Source organism: Sinocyclocheilus grahami, unplaced genomic scaffold (assembly GCF_001515645.1).
Source record: "Sinocyclocheilus grahami isolate Dianchi unplaced genomic scaffold, SAMN03320097.WGS_v1.1 scaffold384.1, whole genome shotgun sequence".
Taxonomy (NCBI): Eukaryota; Metazoa; Chordata; class Actinopteri; order Cypriniformes; family Cyprinidae; genus Sinocyclocheilus; species Sinocyclocheilus grahami.
The window spans coordinates 426,949-450,559 of record NW_015505563.1 but is presented as its reverse complement, the minus strand read 5'-3'; the positions used below and the strand labels follow the sequence as shown (position 1 = coordinate 450,559).

At 37.6% G+C, this 23,611-nt stretch overlaps 2 protein-coding genes across 9 annotated transcripts; both read left to right on the top strand.

Annotated features, from left to right (window-relative positions):
- Positions 1-1,767: 1,767 nt before the first annotated feature.
- On the top strand, positions 1,768-22,223 carry tpd52l2a (tpd52 like 2a). Of its 8 annotated transcripts, XM_016231180.1 has the most exons (11): positions 1,768-1,933; positions 3,439-3,536; positions 4,960-5,108; positions 5,432-5,491; positions 6,395-6,442; positions 9,455-9,556; positions 11,580-11,603; positions 11,952-11,996; positions 12,548-12,596; positions 12,724-12,965; positions 22,212-22,223. In XM_016231180.1, exons 1-10 carry the CDS (start codon positions 1,915-1,917, stop codon positions 12,790-12,792), a joined length of 663 nt encoding a protein of 220 aa, XP_016086666.1. In that variant the 5' UTR covers positions 1,768-1,914; the 3' UTR covers positions 12,793-12,965; positions 22,212-22,223. The 8 variants fall into 8 exon arrangements, with proteins under 8 accessions (XP_016086666.1, XP_016086670.1, XP_016086668.1 ...); XM_016231184.1 differs by lacking the exon at positions 5,432-5,491; XM_016231182.1 differs by lacking the exon at positions 11,580-11,603 and having other exon boundaries at positions 11,955-11,996.
- ppdpfa (pancreatic progenitor cell differentiation and proliferation factor a) lies at positions 18,657-20,900 on the top strand. Its single transcript, XM_016231188.1, has 5 exons — positions 18,657-18,814; positions 19,907-20,012; positions 20,119-20,196; positions 20,316-20,412; positions 20,500-20,900. Exons 2-5 carry the CDS (start codon positions 19,958-19,960, stop codon positions 20,621-20,623), a joined length of 354 nt encoding a protein of 117 aa, XP_016086674.1. The 5' UTR covers positions 18,657-18,814; positions 19,907-19,957; the 3' UTR covers positions 20,624-20,900.
- Positions 22,224-23,611: the final 1,388 nt, after the last annotated feature.

Here is a 23,611-nt window from a genome sequence, read left to right as displayed (position 1 = left end):
TCACTTTAATGTAGCTTGCGCCAACAGTTGTACACGGAAGCAGCTCCGGGCGGATGACGTATGAGGTCAGCGTTCCGCATGCGCCGGTGAGTCTCGTGAAAACCAACGTTTGTTAACAGGAGCAAAGGAAGCAAAGTTTCCTTACTTTAGCAAAAGAAAACCAATCTCCTCTTGGCTTATATCGAAAACCTCCGTCAATCTTCTTTACAAATCCTCGTTTTATACTTCTAATTAGTGACCATTGTTTTGTTTTGATCTCTTTCCTGCGCTTCTGCATGCGTCACTTCTGAGCAGCTCATGCGCAACGCTGACCTCATACGTCATCAGCCCGGAACTGCTTCCATGTAAAACTGTTGGCGCAAGCTAGATTAAAATGATTATTACGTTTTGAATATGGTTATTTTTCTTACAAAAACGCATCGATTCGCTACAGGAGGTCTTTGTTCACCCCCCAGAGCCGTGTGAGACACTTTTTTTATTATGGATGGGCGCTTTTTATTGAACTTGCTTTGGACTGAAGCATGCAACACCCGCTGTGTGCCATTAAACAGCTTGAAAGATTAAAGACAATTTTTTATATAACTCCGACTGGATTCGTCTGAAAGAAGAAAGTCATATACACCTAGGATGACTTGAGGGTGAGTAATTTATGGGCTAATTTTTCATTTTTGGGTGAACTAACCCTTTAATAGTCCTAAAACTTAGGGTGACCATGCGTGCCATTTTCCCAGGACGCATCCTGGCCAGGATTTCTATATTGCCTAAAATATCTAGGTTTTGGCTTTGTTTGCGTGTGCAGACCGATCGGTGTATGACATCAAAATACCATACAGACAGTTCCTTATGCTTTCAAAATGCTCTCGAGGTACTTTGATGTCATACACTGATCGGTCTGCACACGCAAACAAAGCCAAAACCTAGATATTTTAGGCAATATAGAAATCCTGGCCAGGACGCGTCCTGGCAAAATGGCACGTATGGTCACCCTATAAAACAGGCTTTTTCACAGTGCAAGTTGCGCTTTCCTTTAAGTCTTTTTGATGTTTATAAGATCATTTGAGCAGCTAAGGTTTAATGCTGTAACACTAGCATTTATTTGATAGATTCTCCTCTGAGCTGCCTCGGAGATGTGGCATTATCCCTCAAAAGATTCAACTAAACCATTAAACTATTTTTGTGTCATATAACCTAGTTAAGTAATATGATCCTTAAACTTCATTGTGTTGCTCTTGATTATGTTTTCAGTGAAATTGTGAAAAAGATGGTGTGTGTGTGTGTGCGGTGATGCTAAAAGGGTCTGAGTCGCCTCTACACACGGTCAGTTCCCTCTTCAAGTATAACTGAAAGTGCTTTAATAACCTTCTTATACCAAACCTGATTTTCTGAATCTGCAAATACAAACTAAAATGACCATCAATGCCATTAACTCATGCTTTTTACTCACTGCCTGTTTATGTGGGCAGGTCTGAATTTTATTTGTCTGTCTGTTCTTATTTTCCAAGTCAGCTCTAACTGGAGCCGAATACAAATGTCACCAGCCATGTTCATTCACTTTTCTAGTTACTCTTCATAGGCCAATGATTTTTCATTGAATTGTTTACATTTCATTATGGAGTACAATAGTATCTTCAGTCACTATCTGCTTTCTTTCCCCTCGGTACATGTTTTAAACAATGAATATTAACCATAATAACGTAGTTCGAAGGATACTCACTCACAGGCACAGCGCATAGAAGCGAGCGTAGGGCGTGGTGACGTCATATCCGCGCTCCGGAAGCTTAAGCTCGTCGCTGGTTAAACCTTAGAGCCTGGCCGAGGAGGGTGAACTTTCTTTTTCCTTCCATCCCAAAATATACGCTTGTGACATTTGCTTACACGTAGGTAAACATAATCGAAGATCGCATTTTATCCGAAATGGACTCCTCTGAGCACGGTAAGTGTCGTCTGTGGCTGAGTTTTCTGTGTTTTGAGCAGGTGCAGTAAAGATGCGTGTCTAGTGGGTGGCGCTAATAAAAAGTGCAAAACAACTCCTATTTAAAGGGGTTTTAAGAGAGTGCCCTATAGGAAAACCGTAAATATTATTGAGAAACTCCTTTTAATAATGTGTTTTGTGGCTTTAATTGGGTGTGCTAAAACTGTCGGCACATTAAATGCCAGGTCTATAATTGATCAATGCTGGTCGGTGAAGCAGCCGATTCTATTCCCCTCGGAATGTATGTTTTCCCTTTACGCAACCATACTACAATTCTTGCATAGTTGCCTAGTTACCATACGTACGATCAGAACTAGCGTGCGCGAGAAGCACAACTGGATGTACGGCAAGTCAAATGGTTCAAAATACCGTCTTTAATCCGAAACGTGAAAATAGTTTTAAAGGGTTAGTTCACCCAAAAATGAAGATTCTGTCATTAATTACTCACCCTCATGTCGTTTCAAACCCGTAAGTCCTTCGTTCATCTTCGGAACACAAATTAAGATATTTTTGATGGAATCTGAGAGCTGTCTGACCCTGCATAGACAGCAACGCAACTGAAATGTTCCCAAGTCCAGAGACGCAGCAAGGAGATCGGCAAAATAATCCATGTGACATCAGGGGTTCAGCCGTAATTTTACGAAGCTACGAGAATACTTTTTGTGTGCAAAAGAAAAAAAACAACGACTTTATTCAACGCTGTTTTCGTTCAGATCAAATCACAACAACGTAGGAAACAGATCCGGCGTGACGCAGCTGACACAGAACAGCATATACTCCAGCTGATACTCTCCAAAATGGTGCTAAAGGGTGATGCGGAGGAGACGAATTGTTGAATAAAGTCGTTGTTTTTTTTTTCTTTTGCGCAAAAAAAGTATCTGCTCTATATGGAAACGGTAATAGCCTATGCCCTGAGTTTGGACGCCAGCACGGACAGATTACACCAATTTGCATAGGCTAAATTAAACTGCAAAAACTCGGACATAAGACAAAAACAAAGGAACAATTGCAAGATCAAAAAAATCACAGTGAGAATCATTTTACTATGCTGCAGTTTAGCAAGACATTTGTCCCTTTTTGCTTTCCATACATCCAGGTGTGTTTTGGTGTATTTGCATGCTGCAGTGTTGCCAAATCCATTGTCTTTTTTCCGCGGAATTCGGCTACTTTGGGGTAATGTTTGATTAACAATTTGGTCGGGTTTCCAGAGGGGAACTGAATCGACTGCTACACCGGCCTGACAGCTGAACATGTAGTGTTGACCTAGCTGGAGATACTTAAAACTAGAATTAGAGTAACTACTCTATTTTTAAACAAAAGAAACGACTGTAATTCTTCTTGGCATCACTGTCTGAATAAGGCCCCTCATGTACTCCCCTGAACCTGTGGCACTGATGTGAAGATCCACAGTATCAGTATATCAGCTCTTCTGCCCTGAATCCTTCATATTTTTTATTTGTCTATAGGCTCTTCAGTGTTATCTACAGGTGTAGCCAGTGGAGGGACGCTACCACCAGGCCTGACAGAGGAGGAGGCAGAAGAGATACAGGTGGAGCTCACCAAGGTACTTCCACCCTGAACCCCAGTCAACCGTCACACTTATGGCCATACACAGGTTTTTAGATTTTGGGGTGGTTCAGGCCGCCAGGGAAAATTTTGTTTTATTCCCCTGATCTACATAGTGAACATGAATTTGTAGGCATCTTAAAGGCAATGATTAAATAACGATAGCTTTAAAACATTTTCTTCTACTTTGTGTCTGTGTCAATGAAAAAAATTGAACACTTGGTCATGAAATATGATAACAGAATGATAATAGAATTTTTATTTTTAGGTGAACTATACCTTTACATTTTCAGCACAGACAAGCCATGAACATTACAATGTACAAAGGTTGCAGACGCTTAGGTGTTTCTTATCAACAAGAAAAATGTAATGAAATGAAGAAGGAGATGTATAAGGATATGTAGTTGTTATTGTAAAGTAATGCATTTAAACTTTTTTCAAGTATTTTTATTTTTATAGTCTGAGTGACTGTCCTAACCACTTAACTTAGCTTGTTCAAGTGTAAGGTAACATGTTCAACTGGTTGAATTGTTTGTTAACCATTTTGATCATAATGCTGTGGTAAGCTACTTACTTTCATCTCACCTTTTAACCATTTTAACTGAAGTCTTTTGCTAGAATTCAGCTCAGATGTAAAAGTTGGTTTTCTTGGAGTTGTATAATATGCTGTATTTGTAGCACCAAAGTACAGTTTTTATTAGGCAGTTATTTCACAAATATTTTTATTAAAAATACAATATACAGTGGGTACAGAAATTATTCAGACCCCATTAAATTTTTAGCCATTTGCTAAAATTATTTAAGTTAATTTTTTTTCCTCATTAATGTACACACAGCACCCCATATTGACAGAAAAACACAGAATTGTTGACATTTTTGCAGATTTATTAAAAAAGAAAAACTGAAATATCACATGGTCCTAAGTATTCAGACCCTTTGCTCAGTATTTAGTAGAAGCACCCTTTGGATCTAATACAGCCATGAGTCTTTTTGGGAAAGACCCAACAAGTGAAAAATTTAAGGGAGTCTGAATACTTTCCGTACCCACTGTACATTCAGTGCTTTTGCAAATGGAAAAGAACAGTTTTGGATATTCTGCAAAATATGAAAATATGAAAAATTAGTATTTATATGAAATATATTTGTTTTGGATTTCAAAAAATATAAAAAATATATTCTTTCTGACATTTAAAAAATATGATTAAAACATAAAATTTAGTGATGCAGACAAATTTCGGCAGGCAAAAATATTATGGTTTCGATGTTTCTATAAAAAAAAAAAACACACATTTTGGTGCATCACTGATAAAATGTTTTTATTTTATGGTAAGGCCAGTTGTTGAGCCCTGGAAGATCTAATTAACAATTAATTGTAAATTCTAAGCATTTGTTTAGTTTTATCTTGTACTTTTCTGTGTTAGGTGGAGGATGAGATTCAGACACTGAGACAGGTTCTCGTGGCGAAGGAGAGGCACGCCGCTGAGCTCAAGCGCAGGCTTGGCATCAGTCCTCTCTCCGAAATCAAACAGAACTTCACCAAAGGCTGGCATGAAGTTCAGTGCTCCAATGCGTGAGTACTTCCTGTTAGTTAAACCTGTCCACTCTGACTGAACATCACCTTAACCTTCATCTGTCTTTTCTAATCTCATGCTGTGCTGTTTGAATCTCTTCACAGTGCCCGATGATGGGACATATTTTTATAAATTTCAATATGTAATGTATATGCATAAAAGTATACATTGTGTATGTATAAGATATTTATATATACCAAATTCATATCTCTGTATTCTTATTTTCTTGAAGCTAATCTTTGTTGTTCTTTCACTAGCGTCTGAGCTAAACACTCTTTAAAATTGACTTTTTCTGTTAATATATCTATATTTCTGCTTCTAGTTATATGACAACCTCACAAACTCTTGGAGACTTGAATCATAGAGTTACCTCATCTAATTTGTGAGTTTTCTATCTTTTGCCTGTTGTTGCTTGGTCTTGTGATTCTGTTTGCTAGGTGTGGACCTGCTTCCTTCTTGTTTCTTTTTCATTTGTATTCTTCGTGGCCCTTCCCATGATCCCACTCCTACTCTGAGTTACTATGTTCCCTTTCTACAAATGGGAATTTGCCAGCTCTCAATCAATCAATCAATCAGTGAAAATAAAAGAAAAGATTGCGTTGTAATTACCAATATATTATGACAGCATATATCTCATCCTTAATAATGAAGATGTATAATAAACCGTTTACGTATCAAGCTATATGTTTTATTAGTGTTGATTATATCACTTGAACAATGAAGCTGGCTAGCTTCTGATGCTCTGTGAAGTTGAAGAAAAATAGAACAAACTAAGAACAAAAATCTGAGGAAATAAGAGAAGTTTAAGGTTATTTTGTCATCTTTACTTGTAACATTGAGGAAGGTTTTTGATTCTCTTTAACAGAACATTTTGACATTGCTCCGTAATGTGCAGTTGATGTATATACAAAAATAGCTCGCATATTAGTGCTAGGCAGGGTCTTATACAGCTAAGCTATAGTACTTTAAAGAGAAGTCAAACCTGTTTTAGGAGTTTTTCAACATTCCTGGGCGGTTGTGTTTGAAGTGATTTGCATTCAGTTCAGTATATTTAAACTCTTAGTATTGTCATCTTTAAAGTTTAGGTTTGTGTTCTGGTCCAGCACCATTCCTTTCTTAGCCCTTCAAATTATTATTATTACTATTTAAATTTGATCAATTTAAGGTCTGATGTCAAAATGTTTTGACATCCATAAGTTTGTTGCAGCGTGCACAGTTCACAAAATTTAAACAGAACTTTTGTACGTTATTATATGTTAATAATATGGAAGTTTTGTGTTTGTAGATATCTTACAGCTTCGGCCACATTTGAGGAAATTGGACGTTCTGATGCGTGAGTTTGTTTTTTGTTGGTGTCATTAATATTTCATTTTATATTTAATACATTTTATTTTTAAATGTTCAAAATGTGCCTGCATTGGGTGACTTCAGTGTGGATTTTATTTTTATGTGGGTTTTGTTAAATATTTCAAACTGCCATATACATATGTATGGTTTCGTTTTATTTTAAGGTGTCCTTGTAACAGTGTAATTATGCAATTAAATACCAAGTAATATTAATTAACAACATGTTCTTACTATAGGATTAGTATTAAGGTTTGGTTTAGGGTTAGTTGCTTGTAATTATGCATAATTTACTGTTATTACTATACTAAGTGCATGTAACATATGTAACAAAGGACACTGTTAAATAAAATGTTACCTAATATATTAAGTTAAATTTAAAATCAATATACACATGATAAATTAATACATTAATATGATACTTCATTGTTATTATTGGCCAGGACTGTAAGGCAGAACTCAGCACTTCATCCCTGAAATAGGCTGAAGACCTTTCTCCTCAGATTGAGAGACTTTAATCTTGTAAGAGCACTGATGTCACTATGGTTTAAGAAACCAAACAACAAGCTTCTCGGTGACACTAGCACAAACTTTCCTAAGCGTCATGGTGTGACCCATTAGACCCCTCTGATGTCGAACAGATCCGATCATAAATCAGAAGACTGTAAGGTCACAAAGTCTTTACTCTGATACAAAGCTTCTGGGTGATTTTCTATAAATTGAATAAAGGATCATTTTAATGATGATTATTTTAGGGGCATCTTCTTTATTGGCACAGTGATCTAAATCAGTGGTTCCCAACCCTGGTCCTGGAGGCACCCCAACACTGCATGTTTTGCATGTCTCCTTCATCAAACACACCTGATTCAGATCATCAGCTCATTAGTAGAGACTCCAAGTCTTGGGCTGTGTCCGAAATCGCCCCCTATACCCTCATTCACTATTCCCTAGATTAGGTCACTAATTCAGTTCACTAGAAGGAGTGAATGAAAACGAGTAGTGAATTCGGACACTGAGTGCACTGGAAGGAATGTCGCTTTTGCATAGTTTGTGCTTGCTGTTTATTAATCATTTGAAACTAGCAAATATAGCAGCTCCAGTAGTAAGATTAAAGGATTTAGCTTGAACTCTGTCACGGAAATTTTGTGTAAACCCTAATCAAACAATTTAATAATCAATTTACAATGAATTTATACCCGTGTTGTACATTATGCTGAACGGATTGATTATTCAGCTGCGGGCGCCATCTTCTGGCGAGATGCGGGAATTCATTCGGCGCGTGACTCTGACGGTGCATTATGGGCATTCTCTAGCCGTTGAGCGTGCACCAGTTGTACACTCGTTTTTGCAGTGCATTGTGGGATTGAATGAGTGCACTCGAGAACGTCCACTATGGTTTCGGACACCACTAAAAATGGCTGTTCCCTCAAATAATGCCCTATTTAAGGGTATAGGGGGCGATTTCGGACACAGCCCTCCTGAAATTGGTGTATCAGAGAAAGGACATATGCAAAATGTGCAGTGTTGGGGTGCCTCCAGGACCAGGGTTGGGAACCACTGATCTAAATAAATGTCAAATCTGTGTTTTTATTTTGTGTTACCAACCCAGATCCATAGCTGCTAGACTAACCGCCTTGTCAGACATTTCTCATTAGATATCAGTGCCCTGCAATATCGTCTGATCTCAGACATTGAGACTGCACAGAAAGGGCAGGTTGTGCAGTTTGGGAAGGGTGTAGTGTTTGTTCTTGGGGCATGTGCTGAGAAAGCTGACTTGGAGAACACATGATGGGATTTTCCCAAAGCAAAGTGGCTTAGCCTTACCTAAGGCCATAAGAGGACTGTGTGAGGGATTCTCTGTGGCTGTGAACTTGTTTGCTTCAGAGATTACATTACATCTGAGAGACTGAAAGAACTGTGAAAAAAAGGGTGTATATTTTTTTTGAAAAAGGACAGGTGCTTATCTACATGCTTGTGCATCTGTGTGTGTTTGTGAATCGTGTGCGCTTGTCTGTATATGGGTCTCTGCACATTTGTGTGTGTGTGTGTGTGTACTCAGGATGATAATGTGTGTTCAATCCAGGTGCAGATTCTGTACACTATAATTCAGACAGCAGCATCTGGTGCAAAAAGATGGACACACGGGTGTCTAGATAGTTAGTCCTGTTAGCTTTTAGTTCTCTTACAGTATATGAATAATTCACCTGAAAATCAAGATTCTTTCATTCATTCAGCCTTTTGTCATCTCAAAACAAATGAATCTTTTTATTTACCAAGGATGCATTAAATTGATGTTAAATTGGCTGTAAAGACATTTCTGTTACAAACGATTTACATTTTTAATCAATGCAGTTTTTCTAAACTTTCTATTCATCAAAGGATCCTGAAAATCTACTGTATCACTGTTTCCACAGAAATATTAAGCAGTGTAACTGTTTTCAACAGTGGTAATGATAAATAAACATTTCTTCAGTACCAAATCAACTTATTAGAATGGTTTCTGAAGGATCATGAAAATTCAGCTTTGCCATCACAGGAATAAATTACATTTTAAAAGGTTTTCGAGTAGAAAACAGTCATTTTAAATGACTGTTTTACTCTTTGATCAAATCAAGACTTTTTTCAAAAACATTAAAAAGTTTTCAGACCCCAGACTTTTGAACGGTAGTTCATACAGTGAATAAATTGTACGACTACTTTCATGTTGCTTTTACATCGTGTTTTTTTCCCATAATGTTAACGCCATAACTTTGAGGTTAACAGGCAATTTCAAATTTGAAGTTTAGTTTAAATCTTTAGCTGCATGGCCATTTTATTTATCTAAAAATGTTGACAAGTTCTTGATGCATTCACCTCTAGAATGAATTTTCTGTTGCTGTCTTGGTTCTTAGTTGCCTCTCTATCTGAGCTGATAGCTACAGTAGTTCAATGTCAACTGGTATGTTCAAAATATAACTGACAACTGCTAAAGGAGAAATTCTTCTGTCTCTCTACTCTTTAGCTATAAGAGGACTCAGGAGACTCTGTCTCAGGCAGGTCACGTAACATCAGCTGCGTTCTCCTCAGTGGGCTCTGCCATCAGAAACCAATTTGGAGAGATGAGGTGAACTATATATTCCTCCTCTGCATGCCTTTTCTCACAGTTTTTTTTTCTCCTTCTACTAGTAATCTCAATCGCCCATCTTTTTCTTCTTCTTCCATCTCATAGACTTTACATTCTCCTTTTTTATCAGTTACTCTGTGATTTCTCTGATTCCTTGTATGATGGTTGTTTTCCTATGTACTGATTGTTTGAAGCTCTTGTGACTTCATGTTTCAAAGTTGTATTCTAAAGAAAACAGGATCCAGATCCTCTTTTCAGTCTGGTCCTGTTAGGATAAAAGGGCCCTTATATTTTAACATCAAGAATACATGGATAAAAGCTTTAAAAATATATCACCTCAGTTTTTGAATACCGTTCAGCCGTAACATGACAATAATTTCTTTGAAATAATGTGCACTGGTGAATCATGCTCAATAAGACCATTAAAAAAGAAAATGTGCTCCGTTTTGATTTAATATTAAATTGAAATGGGCCGGCCCGGTCGTACTAATTCAAATATGAAAAAGACTTTGATATTCAACACATTTTAGCCAAGCATCTGTCTTCAGACTTGGACTAATAGCCAACAGCCATTGACTGTCAGTAGCTGTAATAATGAGGTATTTGTATGGTGGGAAATCTCCAGATGGCTGCAGTTGCATGAGTTCTGTGGTGTTTAGCAGTGAAACAGCTTGTTTTGAACACCATGTCAAGGAACAGAGCTTATAAAAATGAGACATTCTGCTCTGATTTGACACCAAGCATACAGGTTGTAAATTTGCATAGCTTTTCAAATTGTGTGATTATGCTTGCTGTGCCTGTGCATACACTTGTTTTTGCTTCTCTGACTATCTAAGTTGATACGTATGCAACTGTAAAAAAAAATTGGGGTCAGTAAGAATTTTACACTCTCTTATACTCACCAAGGCTGCATTTACAATTTCTATTTGAATGTTTTAAAATTTTTAGCAGCCATTAATCGTCTTCAGTGTCACGTGATCCTTCAGAAATCATTCTAATGCCGAGTTCACACTGCACAATTTTCAAAATCGTCAGATCGCCGTTGTTTTCACACTGTGTGACTATCTGGAGTAGCATTCAGTTGCTGCTGTGGATCATGCGCACGATGGATCGGCGACAGGGGTTTCACACTGCATGACTTCACAATCGGAAGAATCGCCGACAGCTCTGTCTGGTCCGCAAACTACGTTCCACAACAAAACACACGCGAGAAGTGATAAGGAAATAACGCGAGAACCCGCGTGCGTCAGAGCGGAGTTTTCGAGCGAGACTGGAATTATTAAAAAAAAATATCTATAGCCCTCAAATTGTCTGTGAGCTGATTTCCAGCTACAAGGATAAAAAGAAAAACAGATTATGCAGGAGAGAGATGCAGGGAACAGGGATTGGGTGTTCTGCAAAGAGAGTTTAAAAAGTCTCCCCGAACTTCCCTCTGCCCTGTATCTTGGTCTCTCATTGGCTGTAGGTCATCGCCGATGTAGTTTTCAGTCAGAAATCATTTCACACAGTGTGATTGTGAATCGCCGACAGCTCCAGATATTTAGCATGCCAAATATTTTGCGGGCGTCGGCGACTCCCTCAGATCGCGTCTCTGATCATTCACACTGCATGATTGTCACTCGCGTGAACGAGCACCGATTTCGGGCATTTGTCGGTGATTTCGCAAAACCTGTCGGCAAGTGAAAAATCGTGCAGTGTGAACTCGGCATAACATGCGGATTTGGTCAGGAAACATTTTTAGTATCAGTGTTGAAACTGTTGTGCTGCATGCATCCTTTCTGAATAAGTGTTACATTTCTTTTAAATGAACAGAAAAATCTTGCTGACCCCAAACCTTTAAACAGTAGTTTAGCGCCAACTAACATCCTGTTTTACAACCTGTATTTGCACAGCTTGTTTCTACTTTGTATTTTTCTCTCTCCTGTCCTGTATATATCATCAATACTATGTTGTGAGAGGTTTGAAGTGGTTCTTTTGTTTATTGCTGTGTTTTTCTCCACACTGCTGCGTTCTGGCTGCTCAGGGCTCTGCCGTACTCTAACTCTGGGTAAGAGCTATACAAGAGCCTGCACTGATGGCAGCCATCTTTTTGAGGTCTCCTTTACCTATGAAGATTTCTAGAGCATTCTATGGTACCTGTGAAGCGACTGATATATCTGAATCTACCTTTAACGCTGTCATTGATATCAGAGTTTTGCATATGAACTTAAATTACTAGGGCTGTGATAGAGATGTTAGATACAATAACCTGTCTAAAGTTTGTTCTGATGCTTTAATGAGTTTTTCATTGTGCTCTGCCATTTTTCTCTCTCTCTCTCTCTGCTCTGTGCTCGGCTAACGCTGTCTGCTCGGCTAACTCTCCCTGCTCGCTCTGTCTCCAACCTGCTCTCTACAGTAGCAACTTTTCCATGCCTCACTCTTTAAGTATGCCAGCTATGAGGTAAAATACCAGCCCTTCCCCTCTGCATATTAATATCTGAACACTCTGTCTTTCACCTGATGTACAAATCTCTTTTAGTCAACTTCCATGCTGAGGAAAATTCTAGTACTTAGTCTAGTAGTTACATGTAATATTACTATAATTTTAGTGGAATGGTTGACCATTTGCAACAAGTCCATATACACTTTTTGAAGAAAATAGCTCATAGCTTCATATTTGCACAAGAGGCAATAAAGAAGTACAACAGGTACAAAAAGACAGATAGTATCAGGTAGAACCAAAGGGGGGTGGTCAGCGTTGTGACCTTAAGAGTTTAATAGTAGATAGACATATTTCAGATGCAGCTCTATTTTTCTGCATGGAAAGCGAATGCTTTTTCACATCGTGTCAGCACTGCTTCACAAAGCCTTTCTTTTTTCCTTTGTACGTCTTAAAGATGTCTGTTTGTATCAACTTTTTCCTTTGCATCTTACTGTAGGTTGCATGTAAAAAAAACAAGCTATTTGAAACCTAGTTTTTTAGTTATTAATTTTTTTTAAATATCTCCTCAGGAACTCGCCAAGCTTTAAATCCTTTGAGGACAAGGTGGAGAATATGAAGGTTAGAGCTTTTCATTTTTTTTCCTTCATTGATTAGTTTCTATTTTAGTTCTTACTACATTTTTTTTTCTTGCACAACTGTTCATTTCTGTTGCTGATAATGACAATAGTGTATGTTCCTCCCAAAGTACAAAGTAATGGGGCGATCAAATGGAGAGAGCGACCATTCACCAACCAGCAACAACGCACCTTTCTGAGCAGGAAGCACAACCTCGTGACCAAGAACTGATCTCTGCGATCCTTCTATAACGCTGCACCCAAATACACTCCAGTCTCTCCACTGCTAAGTTACTTTCAAATGAATGTAAAGAAAGAAAACGATGCTTTAATAAATGAAGATGCCAACATGCAAAGAGATAATGCATGGAAAGTGAATTTCCATTGCACCCCCCCCCCCCCAAAAGACCAGTACAGTACTGTAACATTGACCATAAAGGCATTTGGTGAAAAGATGGGGTTTATAACTTATTTAATTTCTAATCAGATGCCAGGCTAATATTTCTAATAAGATAATTGAATTAAATGATTGTAATATTTAATTAAATATTATGGTGGGCAAAACGTCAATTTCACTGTGAGGTGATGGAAAATCCATTTTTAATTTATTTTTTGGTCAGTTTATAGTTTTTGTTTTGATTCTTTGTGCTGATGGAAGTACTGTCCATGCAATGATCTGTAAGAGAATGTTACCATACTGACCTTACTACTGTATACATGTTTGATGCTTTGTGGCTGTAACATACTACACCGTTCAGGGTTTATTAAAGACAAAGAAATAACGAGAATATTGTGGTTTGATCTGTCCATGCACACACTTACATTCAGAATAAACCTCACATTTCTTCATTACTTCATGGTTGTGACTTACAATTAGTTGTCAATAATTATAACAGACAGCAGGTGGCGACAAACATCCGTGTTCATCTGATCTGTCTGTATTAAAATTGTATTATTATAGGGTGACCATATTTGAGTTTTCCAAAAAGTGGACAGTGGAGGCGGGGTTTGCCCAACACAGTATATACATAGCAAGGTTTTGTTTGCTTTTGTTTTTATAATAAATAAAAACAAAACAAGAATAGATCATGCTAGTGTTAGAAGGTCATTATTTATAATAAATAAAAAGAAAATAAGCAAATAAAATAAACAAAGAATAGAGAATGCTAGTGTTAAAGGCTATTTTCTTTTTAAACTAAACAAGTAGAATAGGAATAGAAATAGAACAGAGAGTGCAAATGTTAGAGGGTTAAAATTAGAATTAGCGTTAGTAGAGAGCTCTAGATTTAGAGGGTCAAATGAAGATGAAAGAGATGTGTTTTTAGTCGTTTCTTGAAAATGATTAAGGACTCAGCTGCTTAGATTGATTTGGGCAGGTCATTCCACCAGGAGGGAACAGGTCATGTAAGTTAAGTTTTGCAATATTTCAAACCTTCTTTAACCCACTTGGGAAATTAACCCATGGCAACAGTTTAAAAGCAGCCCAATTCTGTGGAAAAAAACACGGACTTGGCAACCCTACATCCAAGAAGAGCTGCCGGAGTCCGATCCCAGCAAACATTTGGACGTTTAATGACCGCTGAAAAGACGTCCCTCCGTCACGTCCCGTCATGGTTGAAAAATTGTTCCAAAATGAAAGTTGAACGGACGTCTTTGACGACATCTACATCATAATTTATGTATAAGCCTGCATATAAAATAATCACACACCCATTGTGCAACATCGTGAAAGGCCCATCTAAATTTGACAAAGGTTCTAAAAAAGGTCCAAAATCGGTCCAGTCAGACCTGAACCTCTAAAACGTTTTAATCACGTGTATCACAAACAATAACACATTTGTGGACTTAAGTAAAAAGAAGAGTGTTCTAATTTAGCGCAACATTTTATTGTGAATATTACATTTTTTAAAAATGTATTCCATTTGTTAAACAGCTACTATTCAAACAAGAACATAACAATAGTAGAATGTGGTTAAGTCTGTGGCAATGGCCTTTTCTCTAACATTTTTACATTAACGTTAAGCAGCCATTAATCAAACAAGAAAATAACAAAAGTACAGGAGCATAGTGAATACATATGTAACTATTTTTAGTCTTTCAAAAAAATTTTTTTCTAAATGTTTACTCTCATTTACTTGGTCCACATACACCAGCTCTTCCAGGTGTGAGATTCATGTGTTCCACCATTGATGCATGGAAGTCAGAGCTGTGGCAGTAGCCTACTAATTTTTTTCCCCTAACAGTCTTGCATTATTGTTAAACAGCCATAAATCAAACAAGTAAACAAAAATACTGGATAATGGTTAACACATGTGTAAATGTGTTTGTGAAAGTTGTTTATGGCTCATTTTTTATATCCACAAGATACAGTCTGAGTCTGTATCATTTGGGCTTCACCTCTTCACAACATCTGAGGAAAGAGAATATGAATATTTGTAAAAAAAAAAAATAATAGTAATAAAATCAAAGGCAAAATTTGAGGTAAATAACATGCACCTGCTTATTTTGAAAATGTCTCTATGGTCCTACAACTAAATTTGTGTTAAACTAAAAATGTGTGTTAGATTAGTGAAAAAAACAGCATTTGTCCCCTCCCTCAACAATGCCACTGTGGTGCCCTTGAGAAAGACACAGTGTGTGAAAGTTAACAGGACACTTCTGATAAAGACAGGTGGTCTTTTAGAGAACGTCCCCTGAATAGATGAAGGGTAACAATAAAAATTGTATAAATAATAGACAAGGAACAAGAGATTTTTTGAATGTCATAAGGCCAAAATTACCTTGAATCACATAGTATAGCTTTGAATGGTTTCTTTTCAAGTTGGCCACCACCCCTCATATTGAATTTTGCCATTAAGGCATTTGACATATTTACATTTAGTCATTTAGCAGACGCTTTTGTCCAAAGCGACATACAAATGAGAACAATGGAAGCAATCAAAATCAGATATGTCTGACAATAAGGAGTTAGATGATGTCTTAAACTTTATATGATGATGGGTAAAATAGCATATCCAAGAAACCTACCTGCAAAAGCTCCCTGAGAAACTATGCTCAAGTGCACCAAGGGCAAAAGCTGCTTTAAACACAAAGGATGCTCACACCAAATGTTGATTTCGTTTAGTTAATAGACGTTAATTGATAAAGAAAATCTATTTATGACATTATTTTTGACATCGTTCTAATTTCACAGCATTTTTACACAAGTGCCTAAAACTTTACATTTATGTTGAATTACATAATTTGATTATGGAAAGGGGCGTTACATTTCCGACGCGTGCTTGTGGTGTTCGGCCAATCACAATGCACTGGGTCAGCTGGCCAATCAGAGCAGACTGTGCTTGTCGGAAGGAGGGGCTTTGTAGAAAACGAAGCGTTTGAGAGAGGCGGGGCATAGAGGATCTACAATAATGTACAGTATTTGAAAAATAATGTTTTTTTTAACATTAAAGTATGTCAACATATTCTGTTACACCAAATACACAAAATAATGATCTTTAAAATACCATCATATAACCCCTTTAAGGGCCACCTAGAACCATGGCACCTTTGGCTTTGTAAGTTTTTTCATTTACATACATTTAGTCATTTTGCAGAGGCTTTTATCCAAAATTGGGGAATACATAAAACGATTCTTCTTAAAGAGGCAAACAGACACAGGAAGTGCTTGTAATACCAAGTTTTAGGCATTGTTCAAATAAGTACAAGCTAGAAAGAGAAGGAATAAATAAAGAGAGTAGGCGGCTGCAGTGTTGCCAACTTAGCAATTTTGTTGCTAAATTGAGCAACTTTTCAGACTAACCTAGTAACTTTTTCTTCCAAAAGCACCCAGCAACAAATTGAGCTATTTTTAAATTTTATTTGGCTACTTTTAGCAACTTTTGATAAGTGACTCAAACAATAAAAAGGCACACATTTTCCATCTAAATTTCACAAAAAGAGGAAACCAAAGTTGCCTAGCAGTACCCACTTCACATGAATTAAGTTATTTCTATTTGCAATTGTTCAATTTGATAATAATAATAATAGTTTAATAATCGTTCATTTATGATACACCTTGTTAGTAGTTTGTACCTGCGATTGTTGATCAGTTAGTACACTGTAAGAAAAATATCTAGAAAAATGATAAAGGTACTAGCAATTTTCCAATTATCCATTATCCGTTGTAACCCTGTAACCCGAAAACACAAAATACAATGCGTAATTTAAAATGGAGGTAAAAAAAACCCTGTGAATTAACATAGTAGATTGTGTCCTATTTTTACAGACTTTTCTTAGAGTGTAGCATACTAACTACTAATACACTGCTTAAAACTAGAATTGTTCTATATGTAAGCATCAATGTCTTGAACTTGATGCGAGCCGCAACCGGTAGCCAGTGCAAGGAGATAAAGAGAGGTGTAGCATGGGCTCTTTTGGGCTTGTTGAAGACCAGCCGTGCCGCTGCATTCTGAATCATTTGTAGAGGTTGATTGTGCTTGATGGAAGCCCAGCCAGAAGAGCATTGCAGTAGTCCAACCTAGAAATGACAAGGGCCTGGACAAGAAGTTGTGCAGCATGCTCCGTTAGAAAGGGCCTGATCTTTCTGATGCAAACCTGCAAGATTGAGATTTTTTTTTATATGATCACTCAGATGTTGGGCTGGGGATTGATACAGATTTCATAATTCCATTTGATTCACAAGCTCTTAATTCAGTTCTGATCTTGATTCAATTCAGTTTGATTCACAATTATTCTTATTCTCTTATTCTGATTCCATATAATTCCAGTTTCCATACGATTTAATTGGATTAAAATATTTCTGAGAATTTGATGACTGTGTATTTATGTACCTTGATTTAGTATTCATTTTGGTGATAATCCTGTATTCTTCAAGAGTATTTCTAGATTAACTCAAAAGCCTGTTTTGCTCTATTTACAAACAATACAAATGTTACAGTAGCTGATACACACTGATATTCCTTGGATCAAGAGCTGTCACAACTAAAAATATACTTTAAAACACTGCCAAAAAAAAAAAGTTTAAGTTTGAAGGACCATAAAGTTACTCAATGTACCTCTTTAATGTGATTGTACATTCAGGCAATTAATGGAGTTCCCTGACAAGGATGTGCAAAACAGCAATACTGTTTAAACAGTACTATACTGGGAATAACTGCTGTTGCACAAGTTGTTACCTTGTCTGTCTATTAACAAATTTAGATGAGATAAACTCATGACCATTTCTCACACATTGCTTAGTTTCAGATCAGCTGTCGGTGGTTATGGAGGCCATGCAGCCAAGACCAGCAGGGATGCTTGTTGCCATATATCTTTTTGTTGCAATATTGTCATGATCTCTGCTTTGATTTGTTGTTATGAATTCAGTTCTCTATTATTTTTTTGTAATGTTACAGAATAAAGCACAATAAATAAGTAATGGATGTATTTAATAGTGACAGTGAATAAAAAATATACTGTTGTACATGGACTTAGGTCACTTATTTGGAATGTATTCAATTCAATGGCATTCATGTCAAATATTCAAAGGTTTTATAAAATAAATAGTGCAAAATAAATTACAGTAAAATTATTGTAACATTATTATACTGTAAAACGAAGTTACAGTAAGGATATAAGGATATAGTACTGTAAAATTAAGTTGCAGTAAGGGTATTTCACTGTAAAATGAAATTGCGGTAAGGGCATTATACTGTAAAATGAACTTCCGATAAGCTACTGTAAAGGGGTAGTTACAATAAATTACTGGCAATAGTGCTGCAAGTAAGTTACCACAAAAATACAATAAAAAGTCTAACAGTGCAAGGCATGTGTCCTTGTTGGATTGATATATCAATTTAAGTTGTTTAGCAGCGCCTATCTGCTCTTTTTGACAGCTGTGGACACCCCGTCCTACTTCAGTGAAACATTGTATTGACCTGTCAATCCCGTGCCAGGGAACAAACCATGCCCTCATCGTGTGCCACAGACAAGAAGCTGTCAACCCTAACTTTGAGTCGGCTGCAAAGCCACACCCTCAGGGAGGGACAGGCTTTATCGTCACTCAGGTAATAAATAGTCCATGCGCCTACATGCAGTAGAATTTGGAGCGGAGGAGCAAAAGACCTTGGAGGGTCTCACCCAAGAACCAAACTACAAATGGGCCGCATCGCCTAGCGTTTATCCGACCAAGCCTTGCTTTTGGTGCACTATACCAACATCAGCACTCACCAAGAATAAAAGGTAAGGAAATTAAGAAATAGTTGTTTATCATTGTTTTTTTGTTTTTTTGGACAGACAATTTAGAAAGGAAACCCATTGTTTACTTTTTATTTACAACAAAACAATATCAGTAATTCTGAGGTGATGAAAATGTATAAACTGTTAAAAAAAGTAATCTGAAGTCACCTAGTTGCAACTGATAAAGCATAAATCTTGACTTTAAGGCAGAGATCTTCGTATTTTTGCATTTACACTTCTATAACAGATTATTTTTTCTTTCAGTACATGTCAGCTTTTCAAAGCACTAGTGTGACTTAAACGTCTCGTCTGTTATATGTAGCGCAGAAGGGTATTATCCAGGTCACATGGTAAATCTCTCTTCCCATCTGGAACCTGACATTGACGTCTGCAGGTCTTTGATGTGAAACTAAAATTACTGTGCTATCATTTAATCACTGTGTGATTATTATTTATTATTGCTGTACATTGGTAGTTTACCTTTATATGAGTTTTTCACGTGCAGATAAAAGGAGATGCACTTATTTTGTATGCATGACATTTTTAGTATAATCTATAGCCTGGAATTGTCGTGAAGTCCATATATTTTTGTTTTTCTGTATTTTAAATTCTCAAAGCAACTGCAAGCAGACAACCTTGGATAGCCATGTGTCATGACACATGAGCTATTCTGCATGCTTGTTGCAATGGGGTAGTGGCTGTTCTAAGTAAGTGGGTCGCTGAATATGGAAATATGATTCTTGAAGTAACAGCTGTTGAGTATCATCACATCACACTCTACAGAATGAGGATAATAGGAAGGGATGGATGTGCAGTTTCAGTGGAACATTCTCGTCTCAAGTGTCAAAAGGGTTCAGTTCATCTCTGAATGCACTGGATAATATTCACATCTTACCAACACCGTTAGCCTATTGGGAAAAAGTTGTGTGTGATCCAGACATGGTTAAAACCTCACTGCACAGATTGTTTGTGCATCTGCCAACCTGAGATGTTTTCCAAGCTGCCCTAGTATTTAAAAGGTCATGTTGTTGTGATGTCATGCAGCTGTCATCCTCAGACAGATTAGTCCTCATTATTGCTGAATGTTTTAAACAGGTCTACCATCTTTCCATCTTTCACACGGTTGACACTTTGAGAACGGGGAAAATGGCAGCAATTCCATCCAGCGGTTCCCTTGTCGCCACCCATGATTACTACCGAAGTGAGTAAATGTTTTTCTTTCACATTATAATTAGCATGTGAATTAGGATCCATAAAATGCAATATCAGTGATCATTTTAATATATACAGATATTTATATGTTGTAGGGCGCATGGGATCTACATCCAGCAACAGTTCCTGTGGCAGTTCGGAGTACAGTGGGGAGGTCATTCCACACCCCCCAGGTATATCAACTGAAGAGTTCAACATCTTAGTACCCTAAAATCCACGCAAAAATGTGATACGATATAGTCAGCTTTCATTGTAAAGGAATAGTAAAGTTCATTGTCCAATTCCATGGCAGGTCTGGCACGACAGGACTCTGGCCACTGGTGGTCCAGTTTCTTCTTTGGGAAGCAGAATCAAATGGGGACACTCAATGGATTCGAATCCCAGCAGAAGTGAGTTTAAGAACCGTTTTGTGTTTGGTTTGACTCAGCTCTTGAGTTCTGGTTTTCATGCAAGGTGTTCTTGATATTGATTGGCAGGGCTGGCACCTACACAGTGACAAACGGCCAGGTGACCTGCGTTGCCAGAGAGATTGTGATGAAGAGACAAATGAGTGAGAGCAGTGACTCCGGGAAGGAGCCTGGATCCCCTCTCCCCTCATAACCACCCTGACCCAATTCCACACCCTTCACCCCTCATCCAGGAGTCACCGTGGGCAGAAGCAGGCAACAGAGGCTCCATTTTTATTTTTAGTAAAAACCGGCTGCTTTTTATGTCATGCTGTTTTTTTTATCTATGACCAAATAAACATTGTTAAACAAAATGGCAAAAATATGCTTTCCATATGACTTGAGTACTTTAGTGTAAGTCACTGTATCACTGGGTGCACTTTGCAATTACGTTATATTTGCTATAAATAAATGACTAACTGCAGCCTAAAGTATGGTGTGATTGTTTCTATTCCTCCTGCATGCTGTCATGTTATTTGAAATGATCATATTCAGTTCCATTAGCATGGATTATATTATGGCAAATCACTATTAGGCTATCAATGTACTTTCATACAGGGATTAGCACTAAACAGTCTCTGTTCAGTGACTCTGATGCCTTCTGCAGAATGAGCTGTTAAACAACAGCCTGTGTGCAAGACGTTTGGAATTAAGCAGGCTTTGGTGTGATTAAAACACATGTGCTAAGACAAGACACACTAATACGGTTTATATAACACTACACTTGTTGTCATTGGACACATCTATTCTACATGTGGCGGCAAGAAACTGAAGCTGTTGTTTTTCCATCTGGCAGAATTAATTTTTAGAAACCAACTGCAACATGTTCATCTGCAGAACTTGAAAGGTGTTAGTGGCAAATAAAAGATAGTAAAAGGTATTTTTGCACACTTCTAATGCTAATTCCCTCATATCTGTTGCTAATCATCGAAATGTGGCATAGATTTAAAAGCCGATTATTGGCCAAAAATAAAATTGTTTTAGAAACCGTGACCTATATTGAACACAATTTAAACAATTCTCTAAACCATTTTTGAAGGTCAGTTTGTGCTTCCTAAAGCAGATAATTGTTTGTACCAGCTTGTTGTAGTAGCTATGTTGAAGCCTCTGTATTAGGCCTACTTCTGAAGACCGAATTTGATATAATGTTACATTGACCAGGCCTCCACGTCACAACATGCTGATGCTTATTCAGAAATCCACATATGACAATTGGCTGGAAGCAATAATTTATAGTTTAAAATATGACATAAAAAATATATTTTTCATATATATAATTTTACTTGCATATAATTTCACTTTAGAAGACATTGATTTATCCACTGGGGTTATACTTGCATTATGGACAGCCAGAGACTGACATTTTTCTAAAGTTTTTCATCTAAACAAAGAAATTTACATATCTGGTAGAACATGAGGGTGTGTAAACAAGTGGATTTTTTTCTTTTGAGTATCCTTTTAACGTCACCATTTTTTCAACGTTTGTTGAAAGCACATACTTTGTACTCAGAAATGCAGTAGATAGGCCTATAGGTACCTATAGGTGCATAGGTATATTAAGATTAATTTCCAAAAGCACAGACATAAATTAACATGTGAAAAGTTAAAATAGAGTATTTAAAAATAAAAAGCATACAAAAAGTGTCCCCAGTTTTTGCAACTGAGATTTTAATGATATTTTGAACACTGAACTAGGAAATGTACCGGTTTTAGAAATCTGGTCACCTGTATTTTTTGGTAAGTTACTTTACCAAAAGTTAAACTTTACACAACTCGTCTTGGTATGATGCGGAAGCACAAATATTTAAAAACTACATTAAAAGGTGGACACGTGTATCGTGTTAGTATCGTTTGCGTGCTTGCCACCCCACGTATGGTGCTGCCTTTCGCTTAATGTTCTTACTTGAGTGAATGTTTTACATCTATGTCTATGGTTCCCATTATTGCCTTTCGCCTATAAGAATACTTAGGGGCCGTAACCTTTGCTCACTGACCCCACATTTGTTCCAGAGACACGAGCTAAAAACAGCACAGTCTCAGTCTGCCGTTACAGCGAGCTTCACGAGCGCTGCTCCACCAGTCTCACCCGCTGGGTTACTCTGCACAAAGGTGAACACCTGCACACACTGACAAGTTTGTGTGTACAGACTCGTTCTTGGATGCATTTCAAGCTGTTCTGTTTGTTTCGGTATTCCCAGAGTCTTTGGAAACAGTGAGACAGGAACAAGAGTTTCCAGTTAGCATGATTAGCATTCCCATATGTCATCCTGTTTATTATTTCAACCTTTTTCTTTTTTCTTAAAAGTTTTTTTTACAGTTCTGTTTATTTGTAATATACGTATTTATACTGATAACATGCTATGACTTTTGTCCGTTCTATTATTTTATCTGCTGACATGTTTGCTTCTTGCCCTTGTTGTTACCTTCATGAATGAAGGCACATGTCACGTGGATAAATATCACCATGCAAATATTAAGAGAGGCTGTGCTTTAAAGGGGTCATATGATGCGATTTCAATTTTTCCTTTCTCTTTGGAGTGTTACAAGCTCTTGGTGCATAAAGAAGATCTGTAAAGTTGCAAAGACTAAAGTCTCAAATCCAAAGAGATGTTCTTTATAAAAGTTAAGAGTCAACCACTCCTACCTAAAATGGCTCGTTCTAACATGCCCCCACATATCTACCTCACTATGTGGGAAGATTTGCATAACGCCACCCAAATGATCACGCAAAGAAAGGCATAACTTTTATTCTCGCTGTAGTATTGTTGTGCCATGTTGTGAAGGCACTGTGTGTTTCTTTGTGAAAGCGAAACTTTGTTTGGCCTTCCAAAAGAGGACGATATCCGCTTAGTCATGCCTAGAGCTGATCCGTGCTGGTTGCTGAGGAAATACAACAACTTTGCGCTGTAGATCGCGGGATCGGCTTTCACCGTGGACGAAGCGGAGTCCAGCCCGGGGTCATCACATGTGGTTGCCGCAAGCCTCCTTCGTCGAATTCGCCGGCCGCGCCATTCTCAAGCCAGCCGCCTCTGCTCACTCTAGCCCCCGGCCTCTGCTCACTGTAGGCCGCCGTGTGTGATGCTGTTTCGTTGTGAAAGCGAAACTACTTTGTTTGGCTTTCCAAAAATGGACACGACTAGAA

What these genes read in the sequence shown, in the direction of transcription:
- tpd52l2a (XM_016231180.1), top strand. An exon ending in TACAGGTGGAGCTCACCAAG is followed by an intron (nt 3,537 to 4,959) that starts GTACTTCCACCC and finishes TTTCTGTGTTAG; the next exon opens with GTGGAGGATGAGATTCAGAC. An exon ending in ACAAGGTGGAGAATATGAAG is followed by an intron (nt 12,597 to 12,723) that starts GTTAGAGCTTTT and finishes TTCCTCCCAAAG; the next exon opens with TACAAAGTAATGGGGCGATC.
- ppdpfa (XM_016231188.1), top strand. Translation starts at nt 19,958, where the DNA reads ATGGCAGCAATTCCATCCAGCGGTTCCCTTGTCGCCACCCATGATTAC. An exon ending in CACCCATGATTACTACCGAA is followed by an intron (nt 20,013 to 20,118) that starts GTGAGTAAATGT and finishes TATATGTTGTAG; the next exon opens with GGCGCATGGGATCTACATCC. An exon ending in GGTCATTCCACACCCCCCAG is followed by an intron (nt 20,197 to 20,315) that starts GTATATCAACTG and finishes ATTCCATGGCAG; the next exon opens with GTCTGGCACGACAGGACTCT.